We start from the raw sequence: 24,117 nt of genomic DNA, 5'->3' as shown, positions 1-24,117 counted from the left end.
TGACTCCGGCCGGGTAATTGAGGGGCCATAATGGGCTGTAAATCACTCCTCTCCTCTCTGTGTGTAACTCCACCTTACCACCACAGGCAGCTGAGAAACACACACACACACACACACACACAAGAAATGTGCATCGGGTGAGTCATAAGTGACCACAGCTGTCAGATTGTGATTGAAATGACATCAACATCTCACATAAGGCTTTATGGATTCCTGAGTGCAGGCCAGGTATTTATGATGGCCAGAATTTGATCCACTCACTCAAGAAGGATTAGAGAGATACGCGATACTCAATTTAGCGTGTGAGAGTGTGCGCTAACGATTATGCATCTGAACAGAAACACAATAAGACAGGGAAGAAATGTGTCTGTGAGACGACAGAAATAGTCCAGGAAGTGCGAGTGGGTGTGTGATCTATTCAGTTTGTTATCTTTAAGAATTCAGGTGGTTAATCTTCATCATCATGTTTTCCTCTTTCATCTTTAGAATGAATCATTGGTCTTTAAAAAAAAAGACAGTACTGAACTGTATCTATTAGGGGTGTAAAAAATTAAACACCTGTAGAGATAAAAAGTGGAAGTCAATGGATGTCATAGGCAGGTTTAAGGAAGCTGTGTCCTTGTTTCATGCATAACATACCCACTTTTTTTTTAAAATATACAACAATAATCATCCTTGAATTTTTATAGATATTTGTGCATTTGTCACTTATATAAGTACATGAAATACATACAAATTACTGAAATTCAAGGATTTTTATTATACACTTTAAATACAGAATGAATTAAATTGCCACTCATTATACACTCACCGGCCACTTTATTAGGTACACCTGTTCAACTGCTCATTAACACAAATTTCTATTCAGCCAATTACATGGCAGCAACTCAATGCATTAAGGCATGTAGACATGGTCAAGACAATCTGCTGCAGATCAAACAGAGTATCAGAATGAGGGAGAAAGGTGATTTAAGTGACTTTGAAACTGGAATGGTTGTTGGTGCCAGACGGGCTGGTGTGAGTATTTCAGAAAATGCTGATCTACTGGGATATTCACGCACTACTATCTCTAGGGTTTACAGAGAGTGATCCAAAAAAAAGAAAATATCCAGTGAGCGGCAATTCTGTGGGCGCAAATGCCTTGTTGATGCCAGAGGTCAGAGGAGAATGGCCAGACTGGTTCCAGCTAATAGAAAGTCAACAGTAACTCAAATAATCACTCGTTACAACCGAGGTATTCAGAAGAGCATCTCTGAACACACAACACGCCGTGTCAACGCCACAGCCTACCTGAGTATTGTTGCTGACCATGTCCCTCCCTTTATGACCACAGTGTACCCATCTTTTGATGGCTACTTCCAGCAGGATAACGCGCCATGTCATAAAGCGCGAATCATCTCAGACTGGTTTCCTGAACATCACAAACAGTTCAATGTACTCAAATGGCCTCCACAGTCCCCAGAGCTCAATCCAATAGAGCACCTTTGGGATGTGGTGGAACTGGAGATTTGCATCATGGATGTGCAGCCGACAAATCTGCAGCAACTGTGTGATGCTTTCATGTCAATATAGGCCAAAATCTATGAGGAATTTTCCCGCCCACCGTTTCTACGAGCCTTTCTGCGTGGCTTAATCTCCTCCCTCAGCTGCTTCAGACAACAGACAGACATAAAGGAAGAAGATCTCACGTAGCGTTTGTGAGAAATACTACAGTAAGAACTTTACCAATGAGTATTTGATGTAGAGTTGCTACGATGAGTCACACACAATGTTGTTACAAAGTTCATGCGCACACACAGATACACACACACACACACACACACACACACACACACACACACACACACACACACACACACACACACACACACACACACAAAATCGCTGTAATTCATTCCACTGTTTTAAAACATTTTAAACTTGTAAAACTCACTCTTGATCACATTTAATGATGATTGCTGATCCTAGCGAACTGAACAGACCTTTTATTCCCGGTTGCCTTGCACACGTCTGGTCTTGTTGATATGATTATACACGTGACTACCAGGACATGTTAATATGCAGCTGTCAATCAATTCAGTGGGCGGGTCTATACACTATACTTACACATATGTCTGTCCAAACAGCTTGGAAAGTAGATTTTTCTCCATAGGTGCCCTTTAAGACAGTTCTTAAGGCAAAAGGGGGTCCAACCCAGTACTAGTAAGGTGTACCTAATAAAGTGGCCGATGAGCTGATACATAGATATGCCTTTGTGTTGGTTCGGAATGCACAACAGTTCTGCTGAGGTTTTATAGGCAATATTTTTACTGGCAAAACAAACAAAACTAGCACTGAAACGATGTAGCATTTGTTTCTATTGTGATATTCCTTGTGTAATATTGCATAAATATGAGATAAAAACTCAGGGGCATTTATACCCAGTATCTTTAAAAATAGGTGCATGTAACTGCATTCTAAAGACTAGCTTACATCCATGAAGGGACTTTGACCCTATATGCACTACCATGCAATATATTGTTGGTGTTGTAAGACAAGTGCAAGCAAACAAACATGAAAAAAATAAAATAAAATAAAAATAAAAAACAGCCCTCGGTTATAGCAGTTTCCTGAAGAATATTACATGTTGTTGTCAATTGAAGCTCTGTTTTTTTTTTACTATGCCAGCAGTATGGTGAAGCACTGAGCATCTGTTTACTTGAAGTGAAATTAAATGTGCTGACAGTTGAAGCAGCAATGGCATTTCCAGTTTTGCAAAAACGCTTCGGTGGAAATGTGTCCTTATAGTTATTACTTTTAAAATAAATAATTATCCTTACCTGTGACTTTTACAGACATTTATGATTTGTGACACATACAACTAAAAGGGATAGTTCACACCAAAAATGAAAATTCTTTCATCATTTACTCACCCTCCGCTTATACCAAACCTGCTTGAGTTTCTTTATTCTGCTGAACATAAAGTCCAAATTTTTAAGAAAGTTGGAAACCAGGAGCATTATCTTACATGGTATTTGTTTTCCTACTATGAAAGTCAATGGTTAGCGGTTTCCACTCACTCACTATCCTTCGGCTAAGTCCTTGATTCATCATGGGTTCCCACAGCAGAATGAACCATCAATTACTCTGGCAGATGTTTTATGCGTGGATACCCTTCCAGCCGCAACCCAAAATTTGGAAACACTCATACATACACATTTCATTCATGATTTTGTTTACCCAATTCACCTCTACCACTGGAGCACCCAGATGAAACCCACACATACACAGGACTTCCTGCTGTGAGGCGACAGTGTTAACCATCCGCCGAGCCACTGTGCCAGCCCCGAGCAATTTCCAACATTCTTAAAAATATCTTCCTTTGTGTTCAACAGAAAAAAGAAGCACAAAAGATTTGGAGCCACATGAGGGTGTGTAAATTATCTGTAAATTTTTGGGTTAACTATCCCTTTAATCAGACCTTTTGCTAGATGAAATCTGAACAAATCATGGGAAAATTGTTGTTGTTATTATTGGGATATTTGTCAATGTCACTTTAGGACTACTGCCAGTTAAAAACAGTTGAATACAATGAACATCCTCATTGTGCTCATTTACCAGATGAAAAGTATTCTCTAGAAGCAAATGTCTTTTCAGTATATTTGACACACATCACATATAATAGGCAAAATATATCTTCCCATAGTATATCAATGAGGAAAGAAAAGGATTGCATGTGTGTGTGTGTGAGTGATAAAAAACGAGAGTCTCTTTGTCTGTCTGTGGGTGAGAGGAAGAGCTCTAGGTGTCACTGGCACTATCAACAAGCCCCCACCCCCAACCAAACCCTCTTTAGTCACCACCCCTTCACAAAATACCACCTCCACCTCCTGCACCGCACAACAAAACACAGCCGTTCCTTCTCCATCTGCGCCTCTGTCTCTGATATCTGCTTGAGCACACAAAAGCACACTTCTTTCTCACATATATTCACTGTCTTCTTGTTGTGGCTGTTTGTTGAGCGTTTAGCTGACCTCCACAGATCATGTGTTACTCAGACAAGCCCAGAGAGCTGTCTAGGAATAGACTGTGGGTGAGATCAGATCCTCCTTCCTGACAGACTGTGAATTTGTTGCTTTAGCTTTATTTTCAATGCCTTCTAGTTGCTGTGAACGTAGATTTAATCCGGAAACATGATGCTCAAAAAATGCGGAGGACGATGAATATATGAAGTGTTCAGATGCAAAAACCTTTTAATACTGTCTCTTCTTCTAAAAATTAGTATTTTTATCAGGCTCCAGTGTAAAGGTTCAGTATATTCACTTTTACGGCAAAGAATAAGTTCTTCTAATGGTCTTCAACGTGACATAACATACACAAAGGAGGCTGAGAATAATGTTATTTTTTAATGGAAATTTCAGATGGTGGTTATGGTTTTTGCATCTGAACTCTTCATAAACACACTGTCTGATCATAAAGTAAGTCACAAGACTGCGTGCTACAGTTTTAAACCAGCAAGTGGGGATTTGCAGTCTTAAATTGTCTAAAAGGATAGTTTACATACAATTTGCTGTTAATTCTCAATCTCGGTGAAAAGCTTTTTTCAGATAAAATATTGGTCCTTGGTCATAATTAAAACCAATGACAAGCTGCACTTTGAGAGTAAATAAACACATACAGGTGAAACAAGATTAATATCTCTGGCTCATGTTGAAGTATTTTTGCATTTTAAAAATCGCTCTTGGGTGAACTCTACCTTTAATTTGATCTTATAACATAACCAAACCGTTTAACCTAGCTGATACTTGGTTGAAAGCATATGAGATGTTTACATTTTGACTACACGTTGGGCAATTGCCCGTGGGCAAAACAGTTTCATAAAATGTTGCACAACAACAGTACAATTTTGTTAAACAAACTGATAACCTGCCAATCTGTGTTGGAGATCAGACTGATAGTGTTTATAACTGTCATGGCAACAAGCCAAGAGCGGATCCCTGTATGAATGCTGCTGCTGCGCCGCCGCTTAACCTTTCTTTGTCATCTGATAATCTTTAACCTGCCGATACACTCTCTTACCGAGAATGAAATGATATGTCGTATATATTTATGATATGTGGAACAAAAGAGATAATAGAAAAGTGAGAGTTTGACTTCTAATGCACCTCGCACTTCATTCTTTTGTTCAATTGAATTAACGTCAGTGATAATACCATCACAAACACTACGAAGTCTACTTACCCACACAAACCCAAGCCCACCGCAGGCAAATCCATTTCATGAGGTAAAGCCGAATAGTCCCGATTCTCTCCATCATCACCGTCATCTCCTGTTGTTCGCAGCTCAGGTCATTTCCTCATAATCCAAACTGATTTTCAACGCGCCTCATTTCGGTTTCAGGTTTTCTCTCGATTTAACTTCTTGCATGAGCATCAAAGGCGGCGTGTGTCCCTCTGCGTGTCCCGCGGCTCATCGCGCTGTCTGTCTGGAGGGAAAAGCAGAAAGACCTTCAGGCAGGAGAGAGGGAGACGGGATTGGAGGTTCAGTGGGAACAACAGGACACATCCGTCATCCAGGAATTGACTCTCTTGGTTACTTGCTTATTATTACATTTTTGTTTCTTTTTAATAAATCTCATCGAGTAACTTAGCCCTGTGATATCGTCCCACTACTTAACAGTTTGTGTCAGTTATGTAATAATCTGTGGTTTACTAATCTGGGCACTGCAGCTCAGTGAAGTGCTGTCCATCTGCTGGAGCGCATCTCACACAAAGTAACACTCAATATTCACCACACCAAGAGGCAATATGCTGCTCATGTAAACGACTAACTGCTCCACTTGAATAGTCAGTAAAACACAAGACTGAGGGCACTCATTAATGCGTGTGTATTTGACAGAATCATAAATGGACATTTATATATGAATTTTGCTTGGGTTTGTTTTCATCATTTGTCTGATGGAGAAGTACCAGCTGTCGGGACTGTGGAAGTGAAAGCCTGCACTCTTGTGGACGGAGGGATGCATCGGTGGAAGGAAGCCATGCCCATGACGTGTGGGCCACATTCCTTTATTTACATGCTGAACAATACACCCTATCGAGCCTTTTGAAACAAACAAAAAAATCTGCGTGGTTTCAAAATACAAAACAGTGCTTAATTTCAACAACGTAAGTTACTACTAGATTGTTCTTTGCGACATGTTTCCGGTGGCATTAGTACTTTTGTATTCGTTAACTAATATTATTTTAATCTAATTCATCGTTATGTAGCTAAATGTAGCTTTAGGTCGATAAGGCACAAAAGGCACCGCTGGGATTCGAACCCAGGATCTCCTGTTTACTAGACAGGCGCTTTAACCAACTAAGCCACGGCGCCGCTACGTGATTGGCCATTGGTTTTCTTATACGTACGTCACACGACTATCCGACATACGGCGTGTTTAGCGCACTCACGCTGTCGTCAGTCTGTTGCGGTAAACGAGGGCGCCCATATATATATAAAATCAAACTTTTGTGAGGTACCCAGATCCTAAAACAACCTCTCCCCCTTGGTTAATAAAACTAATGTAAATGTTTTACATTATTAGTTTTCCCTAAATACTGCTATACTTATTAACATGCTTTTAACACCTTAACCAAATTTGTATTAATTTTAATATATTTATTTTAAACATTTATTTTTAACTTTTATTTACAAATTGATCTTTTCTTTACATATACATTGTTTAATCTTGTTTTGTTTTATAATGTCTAAATGTATTAGATATAATAATATTTTTACATGTGTATTTATTTTTCATTTATTATTTTATTAAGCTATCTGATATGAATGCTTGTTCTCCAAACATTCGCATCGACTCCCTAGGACTCCCAGCTTAACAAGATTTGAACTGTCTGTGCCAGCTTATTTTACAGTTGTGACAACACAAACACAACGTATAAATATTATATTATATACAAACAAGCTGAAAAACATTTTGTTTTTGTACATGTGTTTTGCATTGATCTACTTGTACAGTGTATGCATGTTTGATAGCGGATTTAAATAGTCCGATGTCAGGTGGGACACTTCCAAATCAATGTAATTAATTTAATTAGAGAGAATAAACACCCTCGATTAACTGTTATAAATTTCACTTGAGCTTTCCTACTTTGATTCATTTCAGGTATGTGGGACATTTACGATGCAAGTTAACGAATAGAACATCATTACTTCACATTTCATTTGAAGCTTTGATGTTCACTTTAATTTTCTACACTGACATGCATCTAAAGTAGATCATGGCCAAAAAAAACAAATATATATATATATTTTTTTCTATTTTTTTATTACAAATTTCTGCAATCATAACATATTTTGAAATCAGGCACACTTATGTAATGCACCAAACATGTGGATACACAAACACATTTGTACCCGCACAGTCTCTCACACACACGCACACTGTAGCATTTTGACATTTCTCTAAAACAGAATCCTCACAAAGGACAGGCAGTTCTTTATACATGTTCTACCTCTTGTTCCTGAGGTCTTTTAACCTAAAGTCATAGGAGAAAAAGGTAGATTAGATATTAGAATAAATAAAATAGCAAAAATGCTGAGTGTTATAAAATCTGAGCTCTAACCTCTGAAGCAGTTCACTGGTGGGCACATCTTTATCTTCATCTTCACTGTTGGAGTCGGTGTCGTCTGAGCTGCTGTCAGACTCCTCATGCCTCTTCTTCTGTTTCCCTTTATGCTTATGCTTCTTGCTCTTTTTCTTCTGAGAAGAGAACAGAGAGAAATGAAATGTCATTTCTAGTTTTGCAAAGACATCAGACCAGGATAATATATTCCAGAAGAACACACCTTTTTCTCTTTCTTGTGTTTTTTGGCTTTGTGTTTCTCTTTATCTTTCTTCTTCTGTTTCTTCATCTGTGGCGAGTGTGCAGACGGCACGAACCCTGATGAACAGAGGCACAACATCAAAACCTGACTAAATAAGGTAATCCAATAAGGTAATCCAATATTACGGCACATAAATATTCAAACGTTTCAGATATTGTAAAGAAAAGATGTCTTGTAAGATTTAGGTCAAATTAAATCCATTATTTCAGGATCTCAAGTGACATTTGTGTTATAGATATTTATTTAGCCCAATTCATGGTATTATTGTTATTATTATTATTATTATTTCTTAAACACACTCACATGGTGTTCACATGAAAATCTCAGGCGCTTCAGGTAAACTGTCATGCCATTATAAACTCGCCATGTTCAAGATCTGGCTTGTTTACAATCAATGATCTTCACTACCCAACTGAGAAAAATACTAAGTGGGTCAAGCACTGGAGTAAATTGTTCCATGCTAAGTCTTTTAAAAAAATGTTTATTCATGTTTTTAATGGAGTTTCTGAGCTCACCACCTGTATCTTATGGACCTTGTTTAAGCAGCCTTTCATTTCGTTCTGTGCTTCAATAACTAAATGAATGCTTAAGTCTATTTGATGACTAATTTTAATTAAATGACATTATGGATGCTGTAAATGCCTTAAGAACATCAACCTTTCACTGCAAGTTTATCGGTGACTGAAAAACACTTGAAAAAACACAAAAATCTCATATAAAGCCTGTCAAAGGTTGTTAGAGATGGTCGTTAACAGTCTGTGGTTACAGAAACTAACCAGGAGGTGGCAGTCTGGGGCCAAACTCCTCTTCATCCAGGCCTTGTGACTTAGCTGGAGCATTATGGAAGGATTGAGTACTTTGGGCTGTAGTTTCAGCAGATGGTAAACTCTGAACTGTGAGATGCTTCAAATCTGAAGGGAAGAGAAAATTATGCAGATAAATGATATAGATCTTTATAGTACATGTGTATTAAATAATCTGGTGCTTCAGAAATCACATACTTCAATACTATATAGTACACAAAAAAAGTATGTGAGCAAAGTAGTACACCAAATTGGTAATATTAAAAACACAGTAGGCGGGAAGTACCCGAGTGACCCATTACTTTAAAGCGAGATTCTGAAGAGTACACTCAATGGACTTAACTATCCCATGAGTAGGCCCACACGGAATCTGCGTGCGCAGAATTCCGCAGATTTTCCGCCCATCATTAATTCTGTTTATTTGCAAGATTAAATGTGTGCAAATCTATATTTATTCAGTTTTTAAATTAATTACAGTAGTATTATTGACTAATATGAAAATGTTCATCTGATTTATGTACAATGCAGTTTGTACAGTAATATTTTCGGTCTTTTAGTAGATGTATTATATGAGAGACTTGCTTTGTTTACCAAATAAAGTGAATCTAATTGGATTTGCATTTTAAACATTAAATACAAGTTAAAAATATATTATTTCTTATTTCACATATTAGGTTTTATTTATGATACTCCCAAAATAATTCAGCAGAAATCCCAGGATTTTTAACACAATTCTCTGCAGAAATAGCAAAAAACGTCCGCAGATTCCGTCTGGCCCCACCCATGAGGCCACGAGAGAATGCAAATGAAGCAACAACTGACACAGGCTTACTATAATGACAACATGACATTTAGCATGTCTAAATTCCACGCAACAATTCTTATTACAAATAATGAACGTTTCTAACAGTCATGAATTTTAAAAATCAAACGTTGTGCCTACTCAGAATGCATATAAATGCACAGGCACAGATTATATAAAACCTTTAATCATTCTATACCCATTGCTTTGCTGATGTCAGGAACAGGAGTGATCTCAGCTGGAATTGGTGGATCCACTGTCCCCGATGTGGTCTGGACTGTTGGAGGGGCCAACTCTTCCTCCTCTTCAGCCTCATCTTCAGATGAAGAGGAGCTCTTCTCATCAGATGAGCTGGCAAAGATGGCTTTAAAGAGATCCATTGAAGGCCTCACCTCTTCTTCCTCCTCCTCCTCCTCCTTCTCCTCATCTTCATTCTTTTGCTCAGACTGCTTCTCAACAGATTGTGTCACTTTTACCTGCACAAAATAATATAATTACATTGAGATTCAAAATAAGCCTCTTAATAATGGGGGTAAATAGAGATCAATCCAGATGAGTCATGTAGCTTAATCTCCACAGACATGATCAACAGATTTAATGTAGGCTTTCATTTACATCCAGACACTGAATAGTGAACAAACCCAGTTATACCCACCAATTCGTAAATATTATTTTAAGCTTTATAGTTCTGGATGAAGGAGCAGCACAATGGCTCAGTGGTTAGCACTGTCGCCTCACAGGAACAAGATTGTTGATTTGAGTCCCGGCTCGGCCAGTTGGCATTTCTGTGTGGAGTTTGAATGTTCTCACCATGTTCATGTGGGTTTCCTCCGGGTGCTCCCGTTTCCCCCACAGTCCAAAGAAATCTGCGGTAAGTGAATTGAATAAACTAAATTGACTGTAGTGTATGAGTGAGTGTATGAGTGAGTGTGTGTGTGAGAGAATGCAAATGTGTATGGGTGTTTCCCAGTACTGGGTTGCTCAGAATATGCTGGAATAGTTGGCGGTTCATTCTGCTGTGGCAACCCCTGATAAATAAGGGACTAAGCCGAAGGAAAATGAATGAATGAATGAATAGAATTCTGGACGAACAGAATCTCAAAGAAACAGAAACCTTTCAAATCTGATAAAAATATAATTCGTATTTTGAGGATGAAAGGTTAATATATTTGGAATGACATGAGGATGAGTAAAGTCATTATACACACACACACACAAACACACACTGTACTCAAGCATCACGCTGGTACCTCTGGAGTGGCAGATGCAGGTGGAGGGTCTGTCTGGGTCTTGACCTCAGCGTCTGTTTGCTTGTTCGCTGAAACCTCACTGCGAGTTTCACTGAGGAAGGTACTGAGTGCGTCTTTAGGATCAGATGTCTGCACGGGTACGTCCCACCTAGATTTCTTACTGGAGGCTTCTGTGGAACCTCGAGGAATGGTTGAGCTGGAAGGTTTGGCATCACTCGGGTTGACCTGGCTGCTATCCGGTATGGTTAGGAAGTTAAAAACAGAGTACTTATCTCTCTTTACTTTAGGCATTCCCACCATACTGGACCTGCAAATGACAGACATAATGCATGCATGTTACAGAACAAAAAACAGACATGTTTTCTGGTAATTTGAAATAAATGACACAAAAGAAAATGTCATTAAAAATTTGCATTGTGTTAAAAAATAACAACAAAAAAATGTACATATTAAGCAATAGATAGTAATAAAAAACTACAATCAAAACCAAAGTTAGTGTGAATGAAAACCTAAGTTACAAATGTACATTAGTACATATAACAATTGTGAATATGTTTTTTTTTCTTGAAATATTTTGATAGTAAAGAAACATCTTCAGCCACAGCATGTGATTTTATCCACCAGAACTGAATGCCTTACCCTGGATAAGGATCAGGAATATTGAACCTTTTACACAAAAGTTTATCAGGGTGCCACTCAAATGTGTCTCTGGTGAGCTTCCCGAACATCTTCATCTTCACAGCGGCCTGCTTGTCATCCACATCATTCTAAAAAAAGAGAGAGTGGTAAAATACAACTATATTAAAGCAAGTTGCAAAACAGTAGACAGAACCGTAACATTTAGTTAATAAACATTACTAATTTGCTAAACTTATTACTACATTTTACCTGAATAGTTATTCGTGTGTCAAAATCGAACTCTCTAAACTGAAAGCAGATCTCTTTACCTCTTGATCTTGTGCAACATCCACAGTGTCAGTGTCCTCCTCATGTTTTCCACGCGTGAAGCGCGAAGAGAGAGAAGACCTGCTGGGCTTGTAGAGTAAAGCAGCACGCACAAATTCTTCTCTTTCTCTTCCTCTTTCCCACTCTGTCATGGAGGAGTCCAGACTCAATTCCACAGCATCTGCAAATGATCAAAGACATCAGAATAAAATAGGCTCTGAGCCACATTTGGATTAGCAAACTTCAGGATAATTCAGATTGATCACAAATGTTCCAACTCACCTTTATCACCCTGTTTAAGTTTGCTAATGTACAGATCATAGCGGGCCTGTTTCTGAGGATTCTTTGAGAATGGTTTGAAGGTTTTGCTAGCATCAGCAGTGGGCCCAGACCAAGCACGCAAAGCCATCTGGGTTTCAGAGGGAGGCTGAGGCTGTGTGGAGCTTGACTGGAAACGGTTGGACAGGGCCTGCAGAGAGGCAGCTTTTGCTTTAGCTGAAGCCACCACAACAGCTCGATCTAGAGCCGACGAAAGGTTACTCTCTGTCGGCTTCTGGCCCTCTGCTGCTTTGCGGATCTCAGTCAGCCGCTCTCTATCTTTACTGTCCAGCAGCTCAAACACAGAACTGGGGCCTGTAGAACATAAACAAACATACGTTTTGAATTAAGTCTGGGTTATGAGTTTTATTCAATCTTTATTCATTTGCATTCAAAAATAGCACCAACTTTAGATTACATTTTACAGATTGGCTTTTGATCTGTAGCATAATACCAATGCTGCTGATAAGTGCGAGATGCTTGTATATCAATATCATATTAATATTACACACACAATAAAATCATTATAATGTTTCAATATAATCCTTCACAAGTACAGTTGATCCACTTGGTTGACATTGCAAAATGGGTTTGGCCTTATGCTGATTGTCATTCATTTAAAAAAAAAAAAAAGAAAAAAAAAAAAGACAATAGCTGTGTCCAAAATCACATATTTGAATAAACAACAGGTATGAAACAGTATTCGGCAAAAGAAAAATGCTCGAACTATCAGTAAGAGTAGATTAAACGTGTCCTTCCCAAATGACCTTTACCATCTCATAAGTCCAAGAGAAAGAATTTTGTGAATGGCAGTGAACTGTAATCAATGCTGGTAGGTTTCATGACATGAATGCATGGTCAATATGTTCTGATTATATTCATTCTAAACTGCTTTTTTCCCCAGAAAGTAACTTTTTATTACACTCTCATAGTTTTGATATAAAATATTTTATGCTTTTTTTTATTTACTGACCAAAAATAATTACATTAACATAACAATTATATTAACATAACTAAAAAAGGTTTTGTGATGATCATTTTGTAATGAAAACATGACAACCCAAATCCAAAGCCAGCTGCAATCACAAGTATATGTGACTGTTTACAATTTGCTTTGTAATATATTTTCACTGATTTTATACAGGGTATATACACAGAAATCAGAGAGTGAAATTCAATACCTTTCAAGAACTTTTTAAGACACTTTCCATATATTTTAAATCCTCATCTCGGTTACATTGTACATTTTTATACACAAAAATTAGTTCCTAAAGACAATACCTAGACTTGATATTTTCCATGCTGAAATTTCATTCATTGTTGAATCTCTTAAATTTATTAAGAATAATACTTTTTTTTAAAAGCTTATGATACTTTTTCTTAATGATTGAGGCTTTGTAAAGATATTTTTCTCTCTCTCCTTCCTAACTTTTTTTAACTGTTCTTTCTCTTCAATGCAGTGACGCATTCAATAAAAAATTTAATAAAATAATAATTTAAAAATAACACAAACAGTACCACATACTTGGAAGATTAAATCCAGGCAAACCTTATCATACAACTAGAAATTGTATAATCCAAAATTATACAAAATTTAAGTCCATGTAAAATAGTATTTAAGACTTTTTAATACTTTTTAAGGGCCTTAAATTTCTCTGAAATGGTTTATCAATTTTTAATACTTTTAAGACCCTGCGGACACCCTGTTATAGTATTTTCATGATGATAAATCCAAGTTAAATAAAATGCAGCACATATCTGATGCAGTCACTGACTGTTCACATAATTTGCATATAGTAAGTAAGTAATTATATAGCACATTTATTGTGTATGGCCATACACCCAAAGCACTTCACAATCATGAGCGGTGTCTCTCCACTCCACCACCAGTGTGCAGCATCCATTTGGATGATGTGATGGCCGCCACAGGAAAACGGCGTCAGTGTGCTCACCACACACCGGCTATTGGTGGAGTGGAGAGACAGTGATGGAGCCAATTCCGTAGATGGGATAATGGAGGCCATGATGGGTAAGGGCTGATGGCGGGTATTTGGCCAGGACACCAGGGTTACACCCCTACTCTTTTACGAAATGTGCAATGGGATTTTTAATGACCACAGAGAGTCAGGACCTCGGTTTAACGTCTCATCCGAAAGACGGCGCCCACTGACAGTGTAGTGTCCCCTTCACTTTACTGGGGCATTAGGACCCACACAGACCACAGGTTGAGCGACCCTGCTGGTTTCAGTCTCCTGCTGGTCTATAGGCAAAAAACTTAAGATTGGATTTAAATTTAAGTTTTTTTAGAGTCATATTTATGAACCCAAGAATTAATGCAGCTGTTTGAACAAATCAATTAGCTATCTGTGGGACAAATAATAATGGATTAAGTAACTTGTGAGCTCCTCACCCTGTAGAGCAGATTCTCCCAGCATGTCACGTCTCTGAGTGGAGTCTAACTTGTGGCGGCCCAGCTGTGATGCATCCTGTGAAAGCTGTCCACGCGATAGCTGTAGTGCCTGAGCAACGATGGGGCTGACGGTGGATGGATCAATCACAGGACGGAAGTAATGTACAGGTCGAAAATCACGAGGCAAGTCAGGTGGAGGATAGACCTAGAACATAAAACCAAACAGACCAGTTTAACTGCTCAACTTATTCACATCAAATGAGGAATAGCAATGATAAAAACAGTCCATCTATGGTGAATGGACAGAAAATATTACAGTTTTAATCTCTGTGACTTCTGAGGCCAATGCAAATCCATCCAGAATCCTGCCCGAATAGGCCAGAACTCTTTTTGAAGCTGAAACAAAAAACAAACACATTTGTCAAGAACAGTCATTTTTCCTGTCCATTTTCACACTAAACAGTGGCTGCACACTAAAGCTTAGCCAGCTGAATTGTTGCCTCACTGTCAGGTCCTAAAAAATGATTCACATAAAGCGTTTGTGCACAAAGAGACCTCACAAAACTGATTTAACAAACTTATAGCAAAGCGGTTTCAAATTTGGATATGTTCAATAAACTAAAGAGAGCTTTGGAGATACCAAGAGAAATATTTCATTACATTAATATTAATTTCTCTCTAGAAATGGCAGCAAATATGGTCAATTTAAGATATTATATTTACACATATACAGCAAAGCCAGAAAATATTTTTTAATAACAATAATAATCAATAACTTTTTAATATAGCACATTAAATGGATAGTTCACTCAAAAATGTAAATGTCCTCACCATTTACTCAAGTGGTTCCAAACCTTTATGAGTTTTTATACATTCTCTCGTTTTGATCCCAGTCAGGATTCTGGCGACTGAATTTGCAGTTTTTACTGCAGTTTATTTAAGGTGGTTTTTGAAACACGTTACCAGGTTTGGAGTGAATGTATATGAGTGTTTTTAGCTCAACTTTTAAAATTTTTCAACTTTTAGACACAGCCAATTTAATCACATTACAAAAGATACTCAAAGTACCCAGTTCTGAAATCCTGAAGCAACCTAATTTCATCAGGACTTTATAAAAACAGAGTTAAATACTTCTTGCCACTAACCATTTTTCTTTTTAGTGTACTGTTGAGGAGCAGTCCATCCGTACAGTCCATCTCCTGGCTCTTCTCCTCCCAGCACATTGTCATAGTTTGACATGGAGTCTTTATGATAAATATCGCTATCTTCCTCCTCCATTGCACCCACTCCAAATGCCTGCACACATGCATTCACTGATGTCAGCGTGTTTCTCTTAAAGGAATAGTTCAACCAAAAAAATTCTTAAGGTCCCAAACCTTGAGTTTGTTTATTTTTCTTATGATGTAATATATAGGTTTACAGTTTTCTTCAAAATATCTTTTTTGTGTTTAATAGAAAAAAGAAACTCAATTTTCATTTTGGGGCACACCATACCGTGAATATAATTGTTCCTTTTTAATTAATTATAGGTTTTGGCACTTTGACCTCACCTGTCCTGCAATCCCACCCCTGTGCTGCGGTCCAGATGCTCTGTCTCCAAATAGGCTGGTTGTTCTGTCGGACTGAAGCGTGAAGAGGTTTATATGTCCTGATCCTGATGCGCCACCCAGGGCCTGTAAAGGGTTCAACCCTCGGTAACCCAGACCATGAGAGTCCACTTTAGGGGTAAAGTCCACTGGGACCACATCTTTAGGGGCAAAGGTCACATTCTCTGGAGCAAATTCATCATCGTCCTCCTGAAAAACAAAAATAAAAATCAGGCATAGTTTCTCCAGTCTATGTTTTTATTTTGAGCATTAAATAATTCTGGTCAAGGTTATATGAACTTAAGCACTCTGAAAAAATCTGATGTAAACATTCTATTTGTAAATAGTATACTAAAGATTACATATTTATATGTTTTATTCTGTTTAATACATATATAATTATTTCATTTAATAGTTTCTTATTTTTACTGCTTGTATTTGCAAAGTTGTTCTTTTAAATCACAAGGATAAAGAATATTTAGAAACTTGCTGACAAATGGCAAGTCACTTGATACTGACAACATAACATATTTAATGCATCTTAAAAAATATTGAGATTCTTACGATTACTTTCATTGAAAGAAATAATTCTCTAACAGTCACAAAGAAAGCACTTATACTAATTAAGCACCTAATTAGCATGTTAATTTCAGATGCAAGCAAGCATGATAAAATTGTAACTATTAAAGCCATAAAAAATTATCCACCTCAGACTCTTCTGATCCATTGGGTGGCAAAGAACAGCCATAAACTCTATCTGAAAGATAGCAAAGCAAAACAGATAAAAAAAATTAAATATAAATCACATCTTTTCTCCAAACATGTGCTTTAAACAACAAAGCAGCTAAAGCAAAGCAGATATTTTTCCACATCTTCTCTCATCACCAGTGTTTTGCTTGCGTGGCTTTCTCTTCAATCTTGGACCGACTCCCTGGCCATCTTTCCAGCCCATTTTTCTCAGCAGCTCCACACCAATGGATGACCTGGTGTTCACAGCAAGCACTTCAGTTTACAGCTACGTTACAGTCAGTGTTGTGTAAATGTCTTTAGAAAAATATTAATAATTTCTAATTACACCAAAACTTTATTCAGAATACTTCTCCAATTACAACAACTTTAATTCAATTACTTTACTTAACACTAACTAAAAAAAAACCCTATAAATCTCATTAGTTGATCATAAAAAATAAACTATTAATTCTTTAAGGTTGATATACTTAAACATTTAATAACAATCACAACATTCTTTAGTTATCAAACACAATTACTCTTTAAAAAAGATAGCAACTTTAGATGCATCAAAACAAGAAATATTTCAAAGCAATAAACTCCATATTCCATGCGAGACACCTCTCCATTACGGATGTGACAGATGTAAAATTGGCACTTGTGTGACTTTGGTAAACCAAATATAATTGCTTGAAAAGAGAGACATTTTTGAGTATTTAACGGTACTGTAAAACACAAGCCTACACAAAAGTCTTAGAAGGGGTTTAACTCTTTTGGGGTTTAAGGGTTTAAGCTTTTTTTCCTCTGCAAGGTTGACAATTGTGTGGAATTGCTCATAACAAAAATCTCTCTGCTTTTCTGAACTGATTTACACAGAACAGTTTAACTTATTTTCAAGCATATAATAAGTAACTAACTAAATGACTGAAAAATGAAGCCTTTATAAATAACTACAACCAGACCAGAGGGCATACCGTGCAGGGGCAATGAACTCCTCCAGCAGTCCAGGGTCTCCAGGAATCAGAGCAGCGAGAGAGCTGACAGCTCGCGCTTTGTCCTTGATCTGATCTTTCCTCTCAGAGGCAAACTCGTCTGTTGTGGTGATCTCTCGCGGTGCAATACCATGCTCACCAAAGTCCTTCAAATAACGATACTCTTTATTAGGAATAAATAATGCAACCCAAGAACTTTACAGGTACCAAAACTGACACTGACGACCCACACCAACCTCCTCATCCATAAAGTCCTCTGGTCTGGCATTGTGTTTATCGGACTTTTGTTGTCGAGATGATACAAATGTTGACGGTGTCCAGCCTAAAGAACAGAGCAAATTAGTTAACTTAAGGCAAGACCAGGTTAACAGTATTAGTGCACAGATACAGGCTCTTACTGACCTTCTTTAGAGCCCACTGTGTTGAAGTAACCAGCGGAGAAACCACCAGTAAAAGCCCCGTGAAACCTTTTGTATCGACCCTTCTCATCTTTAACAGTCTGCTCGTGCACAGGTATTGGCTTTCTGCTCGGTTCATCTGAAATAAACATGCCAACACTGACATTCACTAGGGAAGTGTGCCAAATTTACGCCTGCTGTTTTCATTAAAAGTTCACAGCTCGTATGCATCAAAATGTCGAGAAGAAAAACAAAACAGAGTAAGTTTACAAACATAATACCTTCTTCTAGAGGTTCTAAGGGAGTCCCGTAAGTCACAAAATCTTCATCGCTGTCTTCGTCGGACGCCATGTTTACAATAAGTATGGTGGCCGTGTGAGCTCTTGCGGCTCGTGAACCGATCTTTCTATTGACTCGGATCTTTTTTACGACTCAATTGAATGTACACAAACCCGATATGAACTAAAACTAGATTAAGAACTGGATTTTAGAATCCCAGTCTTTCTATTTCTAAATCTAAAAAAATGGCAAATAGTAACAGTGCTTTCAGTTTAAGTATGCGGTTACGAATTCAGCCCATGTCTATTGTCTGCACGATTGATTCACGAATGGGACAAAACTGGTCAAAGCGATTCTATCGGACATGAACGATTCATTACGATCCCTGCATTTGGAGAGACCGGATAATGTAGGTAAATACGTTATACGTTAATTAATCTAAATTTGTATTCAATTTGTAAGTAATTGTTTTCTATCTGACTTTAATAAAGTAAAACATGTAATTAAATTTGAGAGAAAGACATAATTACAGATATTTTAGAATCTAAATATATTTCAACCAAAACTGACAATTCTGTTATTGTTTACTCACCTTTTACTTCTTCCAAACCTGTTTGACTTCCTTTCTTCTGTTGAACACAAAAGCATATTTAGAAAAAGCTGGAAACCTGTAAACATTAACATAACATTCCATAGTATTTGTTCATAAAAAGCCAATGGTTACAGGTTAACTTCCTATAAAATATCTCTAAAATTCACCATAATGTACAACATAAAGGTTTAGAACCACTTGAGGGTGAGCAAATATAAAGTACATTTTTATTTTGGGGCAAATATCCCTTTAATAGAGTGCCAATTTTGAGAAGAGAAAAAAAAAACACCTCAAAAGGTTGACTCACTAATTTGTTTTGGTACTTACCAAGAATGTCATGCATTTAATGATATAAAATATACCTAAAATTAAATGTACTTATTTTTTGACAGTGACAATCAAATATAACCTACATTTGTCTTTCGTGTTAATTCATTCTAAAGTTCAGTGATATTAATAACACAGCACAAAAAACTCCATAAAACAAACAACTTTTATTATTGCCAACACAGTTCACTTAAAGACATTCTTGTAGATTTTTACTTCTTAAGTGACAGTAAATAAAATCAGTCAACATCGACACTCACTTAAGATGCATTGCCTGTTTCCCCTTTATCTTAAACTAGTGCAGCCTTTGGTTGCATAAAAGTACTTAAAAAAAAAAAAAAAAAAAACAGCGCATCATTTTATAGGCATAAATATATGTTTCCTATTTGTAAAAACCAGATTAAGTTGAACAAATATCTACATTTAGTATTTATTATGGTGTTCAGCAATTTACTTAAAAATACATACACCGTATGCATCTAAAACAGGACCACGGAATCACAAATGAAGACATCAAAATCCACAATCAAGTAAAATTGAAATCTTCCAACAGAATAAGAAGGATGTTTTCTAAAAAAACAGCAATGTTCTGTTCAAAATGGGGTTTCCTTTTGAGCTTCCGTTGCTTCTTCATAAATTGCAGAGGGCAGTTAGAGTCACAATTGGAGGCAGACCTCCAGACACTTTGGATCTCCTGGCATTTAGGCCTATCTGTAATCTTGATGATTATTAAGTTGATATGATACTATCCTCTTTTGTTTCTTCTGTGCTATTGGATATGAGGTCGTGGTTTCAAAATAAGTTTCCCGGTCTAGTGGAGAAGAGAAAAACAATTTGCACATGGAATATTGCTTTAGATATTTTTTTTAAAATCAGTGTAACCTAGATAAACACAAAAAGTAATTATTCAAAATGATAGCAAAAATACTCACATCGTCACAGGACATGTTATATTCTGCTAGTACTGTCCGGCAGCGTGCAGCAATACTGCCAGTGGTTAAGGAGAATCTGGAAGTTACTTACAATCTGAAGCTTTGAAAATAGATTGAATAATGCAAACTGCTGCACTGAGAAGGATACATAGATGGTGCAACAACTCGCTTGTGTATTCCAGCAAAAAAGAGGCCGATGAGAGTCACGCAGCTAATAGTGAAAAACGGATGATTCCATAAAGACGAGAAAAAAGAAACCTGTAGAAAGAAAGGACATAAGGGACCAACAATTATCAGGGCATACAAGCAGAACATAACATCTGACATCTTTTCATTTCACATACTTTCTGGGTGTCTGGATCAATCAGCCAGTTCCAGGCTCCTGTAGCCGTGCACACAGATACCACAATCAAAATCACTGCAAATAGAAGACAGCATTACATGATAACATCTACAAGTGTTATAAGTGTAAGACAATTGTTTAAGAGTTACAGAAAAAAATTATATGTACTAGACACAAAAAACACCATATTGTCCTGTGTTTTGTTTATTTTCAGAAATGTTGCACCCACATTGTGTAAAAGGGATTTTTATCACTCCAATGCTAGCTAAAATGTTATTATACAACATTGGACAACTAAACATTCAACAAACATTGATTAATGGTTTAATTCAATATTAGAACATTTGGTTATGGATAGGATGACTGCTAGAGCTAGAAACAGTATTAGATTTGACCCTGATGTGAAATTGTGGTCAGGTTTTTATTATTATCTTTGAGATTGGAGGAATAATTAATAATATTACTAATTAATTTAGATATAAATAATAATAATAATGTCCTCTTTTATCTTTTTCTCTCTGCTTGTGTGCAATCCAAATTAGATATTCTGAAATTTCAGTTTTATCCCAAGTAAATTCTGTATTAATAAATATGCGAATTGCAAAACTGGCACTATTTTATATTGGGAAAGGCCCTGATTCCCCAACTTCTCCCCGGGTGCCACAGCAATATATATATATATATATATATATATATATATATATATATATATATATATATTAGGGCTGTCAAAATTAGCGTGTTAACACACGTGATTAATTTGAAATATTTAACACGTAAAAAAAAAAATATAACACAAGTAACGCAGTTGCAGTTTTTTTTTTTCATTTCCTGTTGTGACCGACGTGTGCTTAGGGACGGTGCGTCCGGTCTTCCCTTTCATCAGCTACACCCACCCTCATCAGCTAACCGGTCACTATCTTTTTCACTTTCGGGTTGAGGGCAGCGTGATTGCCGTTTGCCTAGAGCGCCAGTGCAGCTTGCTCTGGCCCTGCGTGTGTTTAACATGCAAAGAAATATGGATAAGACCAAGGACGCGCTTTTAGAAGGAAAGTTTCAGTATAAAATAATTAATTTCGCATTACCAGGCTATTCTGCGTTTCCACCAGAGTTTCATGCAATTTCGGGTGTTTCATTTTTAATCTTTAGACTTTAACTGCAGTTCAGCAGTTCACTCTCATTCAGCATATTTTAATTCAGGATAATTTAATGGAATTTGATACCGCATAATTTTTGTTTGTTATTGGCATTGATTGTTTTGAAATTCAAATGGCACTTAAATCCCTGTTTTTATTTCTGTAATAAATAAGGCATTTTGTGATTAATGATTAATTACAAAAAAGTGTATGTATGTATATATATATATATATATATATATATATATATATATATATATATATATATATATATATACATATATATATATATACACACATACATACACATACATACATACATACACACATATATATATATATATACACTCACAGGACACTTTATTAGGTACACCTAAATTTCTAATCAGCCAATCCCATGGCAGCAATTCAATGCATTTAGGCATGTAGACATGGTCAAGACGATCTGCTGCAGTTCAAACCGAGCATCAGAATGGGAAAGAAAGGTGATTTAAGTGACTTTGAACGTGGGAGGTTGTTGGAGCCAGATGGACTGGTCTGAGTATTTCAGAAACTGTTGATCTACTGGGATTTTCACGCACAACCATCTCTAGGGTTTACAGAGAATGGTCCAAAAAAAGAGAAAATATCCAGTGAGCGGCAGTTGTGTGGGCGCAAATGCCTTGATGATGCCAAAGGAGAATGGCCAGACTGCTTCCAGCTGATAGAAAGGCAACAGTAACTCAAATAACCACTCATTACAACCGAGGTATGCAGAAGAGCATCTCTGTATGCACAACACGTCCAACCTTGAAGATGATGGGCTACAGCAGCAGAAGACCACACCTGGTGCCACTCCTGTCAGCTAAGAACAGTAATCTGAGGCTACAATTCACACAGGCTCACCAAAATTGGACAATAGAAGATTAGTGATTGCCTGGTCTGATGAGTCTCGATTGCTGCTGCGACATTCGGATGGAGGGTTCAGAATTTGGCGTCAACAACATGAAAGCATCGATCCATCCTGCGTTTAATAAATGGTTCAGGCCAGTGGTGATGGTGTAATGGTGTGGGGGATATTTTCTTGCCACACTTTGGGCCCATTAGTACCGATTGAGCATCGTGTCAACGCCACAGCCTATCGGAGTATTGTTGCTCATCTCAGACTGGTTTCTTGAACATGACAATGAGTTCACTGTACTCAAATGGCCTCCAGAGTCACCAAAACTCAATCCAATAGAGCAGCTTTGAGATGTGGTGGAACGGGAGAATCACATCATGAATGTGCAACTGACAAATCTGCAGCAACTGCATGACAATCATGTCAATATGGACCAAAATATCTGAGAAATATTTCCAGTACCTTGTTGAATCTATGCCACAATGGATCCATGCAAAAGAGGGTCCAACCCAACCTGCTACTAGTACGGCATACCTAATAAAATGGCCAGTGTGTGTGTGTGTGTGTGTGTGTGTGTGTGTGTGTGTGTGTGTGTGTATGTATATATATATATATATATATATATATATATATATATATATATATGTATGTTGTGGGCACTTAGTATGCACATGTACAGTTCTCAACGCACCGTCTGGGTTTTAGACAGTTTTTGTATTTCAATAAATATAAGACCAGGCAAGCTGGACTGACTCACTGCGCCAACGACCAGTAGCCGGCTGCAAACAAGACACATACTCTGTCAATCTCCTCTCAAAAGCTTTCAGGTCTGTGGATGAAGAAAACAACTGTACAACCACAGTACTTACAACAAGGAAATCACAATCCATTTTCCAGGTTTAACGTTAATTAAAACTCCATCGTGCCACATTATGCTGATGCCACACTGATATGGTACTGAAATACGCTTAATGGACAGGTATTACAAATATAAATGGCAAATACAGTTATGAAACTAACTTATATTACATTTATGTAATGTAAAAGCACATGCATATCAGCTGAACAAGGCTTATCAAGAAACAAATGCATTTATGACTACTAAATATAACGTAAAGCAGACTATTTTGCATGGAGCATACGTCAGAGGCTAATACGACTTGGCAACACTATGCTTAAAGTCAGTATTCGGGTTGGTGTACTGTTTTGTATTGTATTTTGCTTCTACAGCGCATGTCAATAAAATCGAGAACTCTTTTAACAGTTAAGGCGTCTTGAAGCGTCCTAGCCGACATGCTAGCAGTCCGATGTAAACACAACATGTCTAATTTGCCATAACAAAGGGGTGGACGCTACGCTAATATCTAAAAATGTCAGCAGCAGAGGAGTGCATTTAAGTGATAATGGATCTATTGAAAAATACCTTCAGCTTGTTCTAATGAATTCATTGCTCTTCCCCGGTGCTGCTCGCTCAGCTCAGGCCTGCGGACACGCGCAACTGCCGTCAGCGTGAACCAGCCAATCGCAGA

At 37.4% G+C, this 24,117-nt stretch overlaps 3 protein-coding genes and 1 non-coding gene across 4 annotated transcripts in view; all 4 read right to left on the bottom strand.

Moving 5' to 3' along the window:
• Positions 1 to 5,581, bottom strand: part of lrp3 (low density lipoprotein receptor-related protein 3) — a 29,495-nt gene extending 23,914 nt beyond the window's left edge. The window contains exons 1-2 of the mRNA XM_056461817.1: positions 5,221 to 5,581; positions 1 to 90 (exon numbers count right to left, since the gene is read on the bottom strand). The exon at positions 1 to 90 is cut by the window's left edge and continues 49 nt beyond it. Of these exons, the coding sequence (XP_056317792.1) occupies positions 1 to 90; positions 5,221 to 5,305 (175 nt within the window). The 5' untranslated portion in view covers positions 5,306 to 5,581. The remainder of the gene's footprint in view (positions 91 to 5,220) is intronic.
• Positions 5,582 to 6,280: 699 nt separating this feature from the next.
• On the bottom strand, positions 6,281 to 6,354 carry trnat-agu (transfer RNA threonine (anticodon AGU)). The gene has a single exon. It is a non-coding gene; the product is annotated as a tRNA-Thr (tRNA).
• A 943-nt stretch (positions 6,355 to 7,297) lies between these two features.
• On the bottom strand, positions 7,298 to 18,464 carry gpatch1 (G patch domain containing 1). The gene is made up of 19 exons (XM_056461816.1): positions 18,381 to 18,464; positions 18,104 to 18,238; positions 17,938 to 18,023; positions 17,684 to 17,847; positions 16,866 to 16,963; positions 16,688 to 16,737; positions 15,945 to 16,190; positions 15,540 to 15,690; positions 14,711 to 14,790; positions 14,395 to 14,599; positions 11,949 to 12,299; positions 11,669 to 11,847; positions 11,361 to 11,488; positions 10,722 to 11,028; positions 9,671 to 9,947; positions 8,643 to 8,777; positions 7,828 to 7,922; positions 7,605 to 7,741; positions 7,298 to 7,517 (listed from the first exon to the last, which is right to left on the bottom strand). The coding sequence occupies exons 1-19, from the start codon at positions 18,448 to 18,450 to the stop codon at positions 7,490 to 7,492; spliced, it is 2,922 nt and encodes a 973-aa protein (XP_056317791.1). The 5' UTR covers positions 18,451 to 18,464; the 3' UTR covers positions 7,298 to 7,489.
• Positions 18,465 to 19,445: 981 nt separating this feature from the next.
• cnep1r1 (CTD nuclear envelope phosphatase 1 regulatory subunit 1) lies at positions 19,446 to 24,117 on the bottom strand. Its single transcript, XM_056462872.1, has 6 exons — positions 24,012 to 24,117; positions 23,346 to 23,417; positions 20,574 to 20,647; positions 20,378 to 20,487; positions 20,230 to 20,284; positions 19,446 to 20,108 (listed from the first exon to the last, which is right to left on the bottom strand). Exons 1-6 carry the CDS (start codon positions 24,034 to 24,036, stop codon positions 20,067 to 20,069), a joined length of 378 nt encoding a protein of 125 aa, XP_056318847.1. The 5' UTR covers positions 24,037 to 24,117; the 3' UTR covers positions 19,446 to 20,066.

The sequence above is a fragment of the Danio aesculapii genome, chromosome 7, assembly GCF_903798145.1.
Source record: "Danio aesculapii chromosome 7, fDanAes4.1, whole genome shotgun sequence".
Classification (NCBI taxonomy): domain Eukaryota; kingdom Metazoa; phylum Chordata; class Actinopteri; order Cypriniformes; family Danionidae; genus Danio; species Danio aesculapii.
Note: the sequence above shows the minus strand (reverse complement) of the source record. Positions and strands in the feature narration are given on the sequence as shown.

Coding starts and splice junctions, on each gene's coding strand:
- gpatch1 (XM_056461816.1), bottom strand. CDS start 18,450: ATGGCGTCCGACGAAGACAGCGATGAAGATTTTGTGACTTACGGGACT. Junction 14,791..15,539: donor GTACACTAAAAAGAAAAATG/GTTAGTGGCAAG, acceptor TTTTTGTTTCAG/CTTCAAAAAGAGTTCTGGCC. Junction 11,029..11,360: donor ATTCCTGATCCTTATCCAGG/GTAAGGCATTCA, acceptor TGTCATTTGCAG/GTCCAGTATGGTGGGAATGC.
- cnep1r1 (XM_056462872.1), bottom strand. CDS start 24,036: ATGAATTCATTAGAACAAGCTGAAG. Junction 20,285..20,377: donor CGAGTTGTTGCACCATCTAT/GTATCCTTCTCA, acceptor AACCACTGGCAG/TATTGCTGCACGCTGCCGGA. Junction 20,109..20,229: donor ATAACATGTCCTGTGACGAT/GTGAGTATTTTT, acceptor CTTCTCCACTAG/ACCGGGAAACTTATTTTGAA.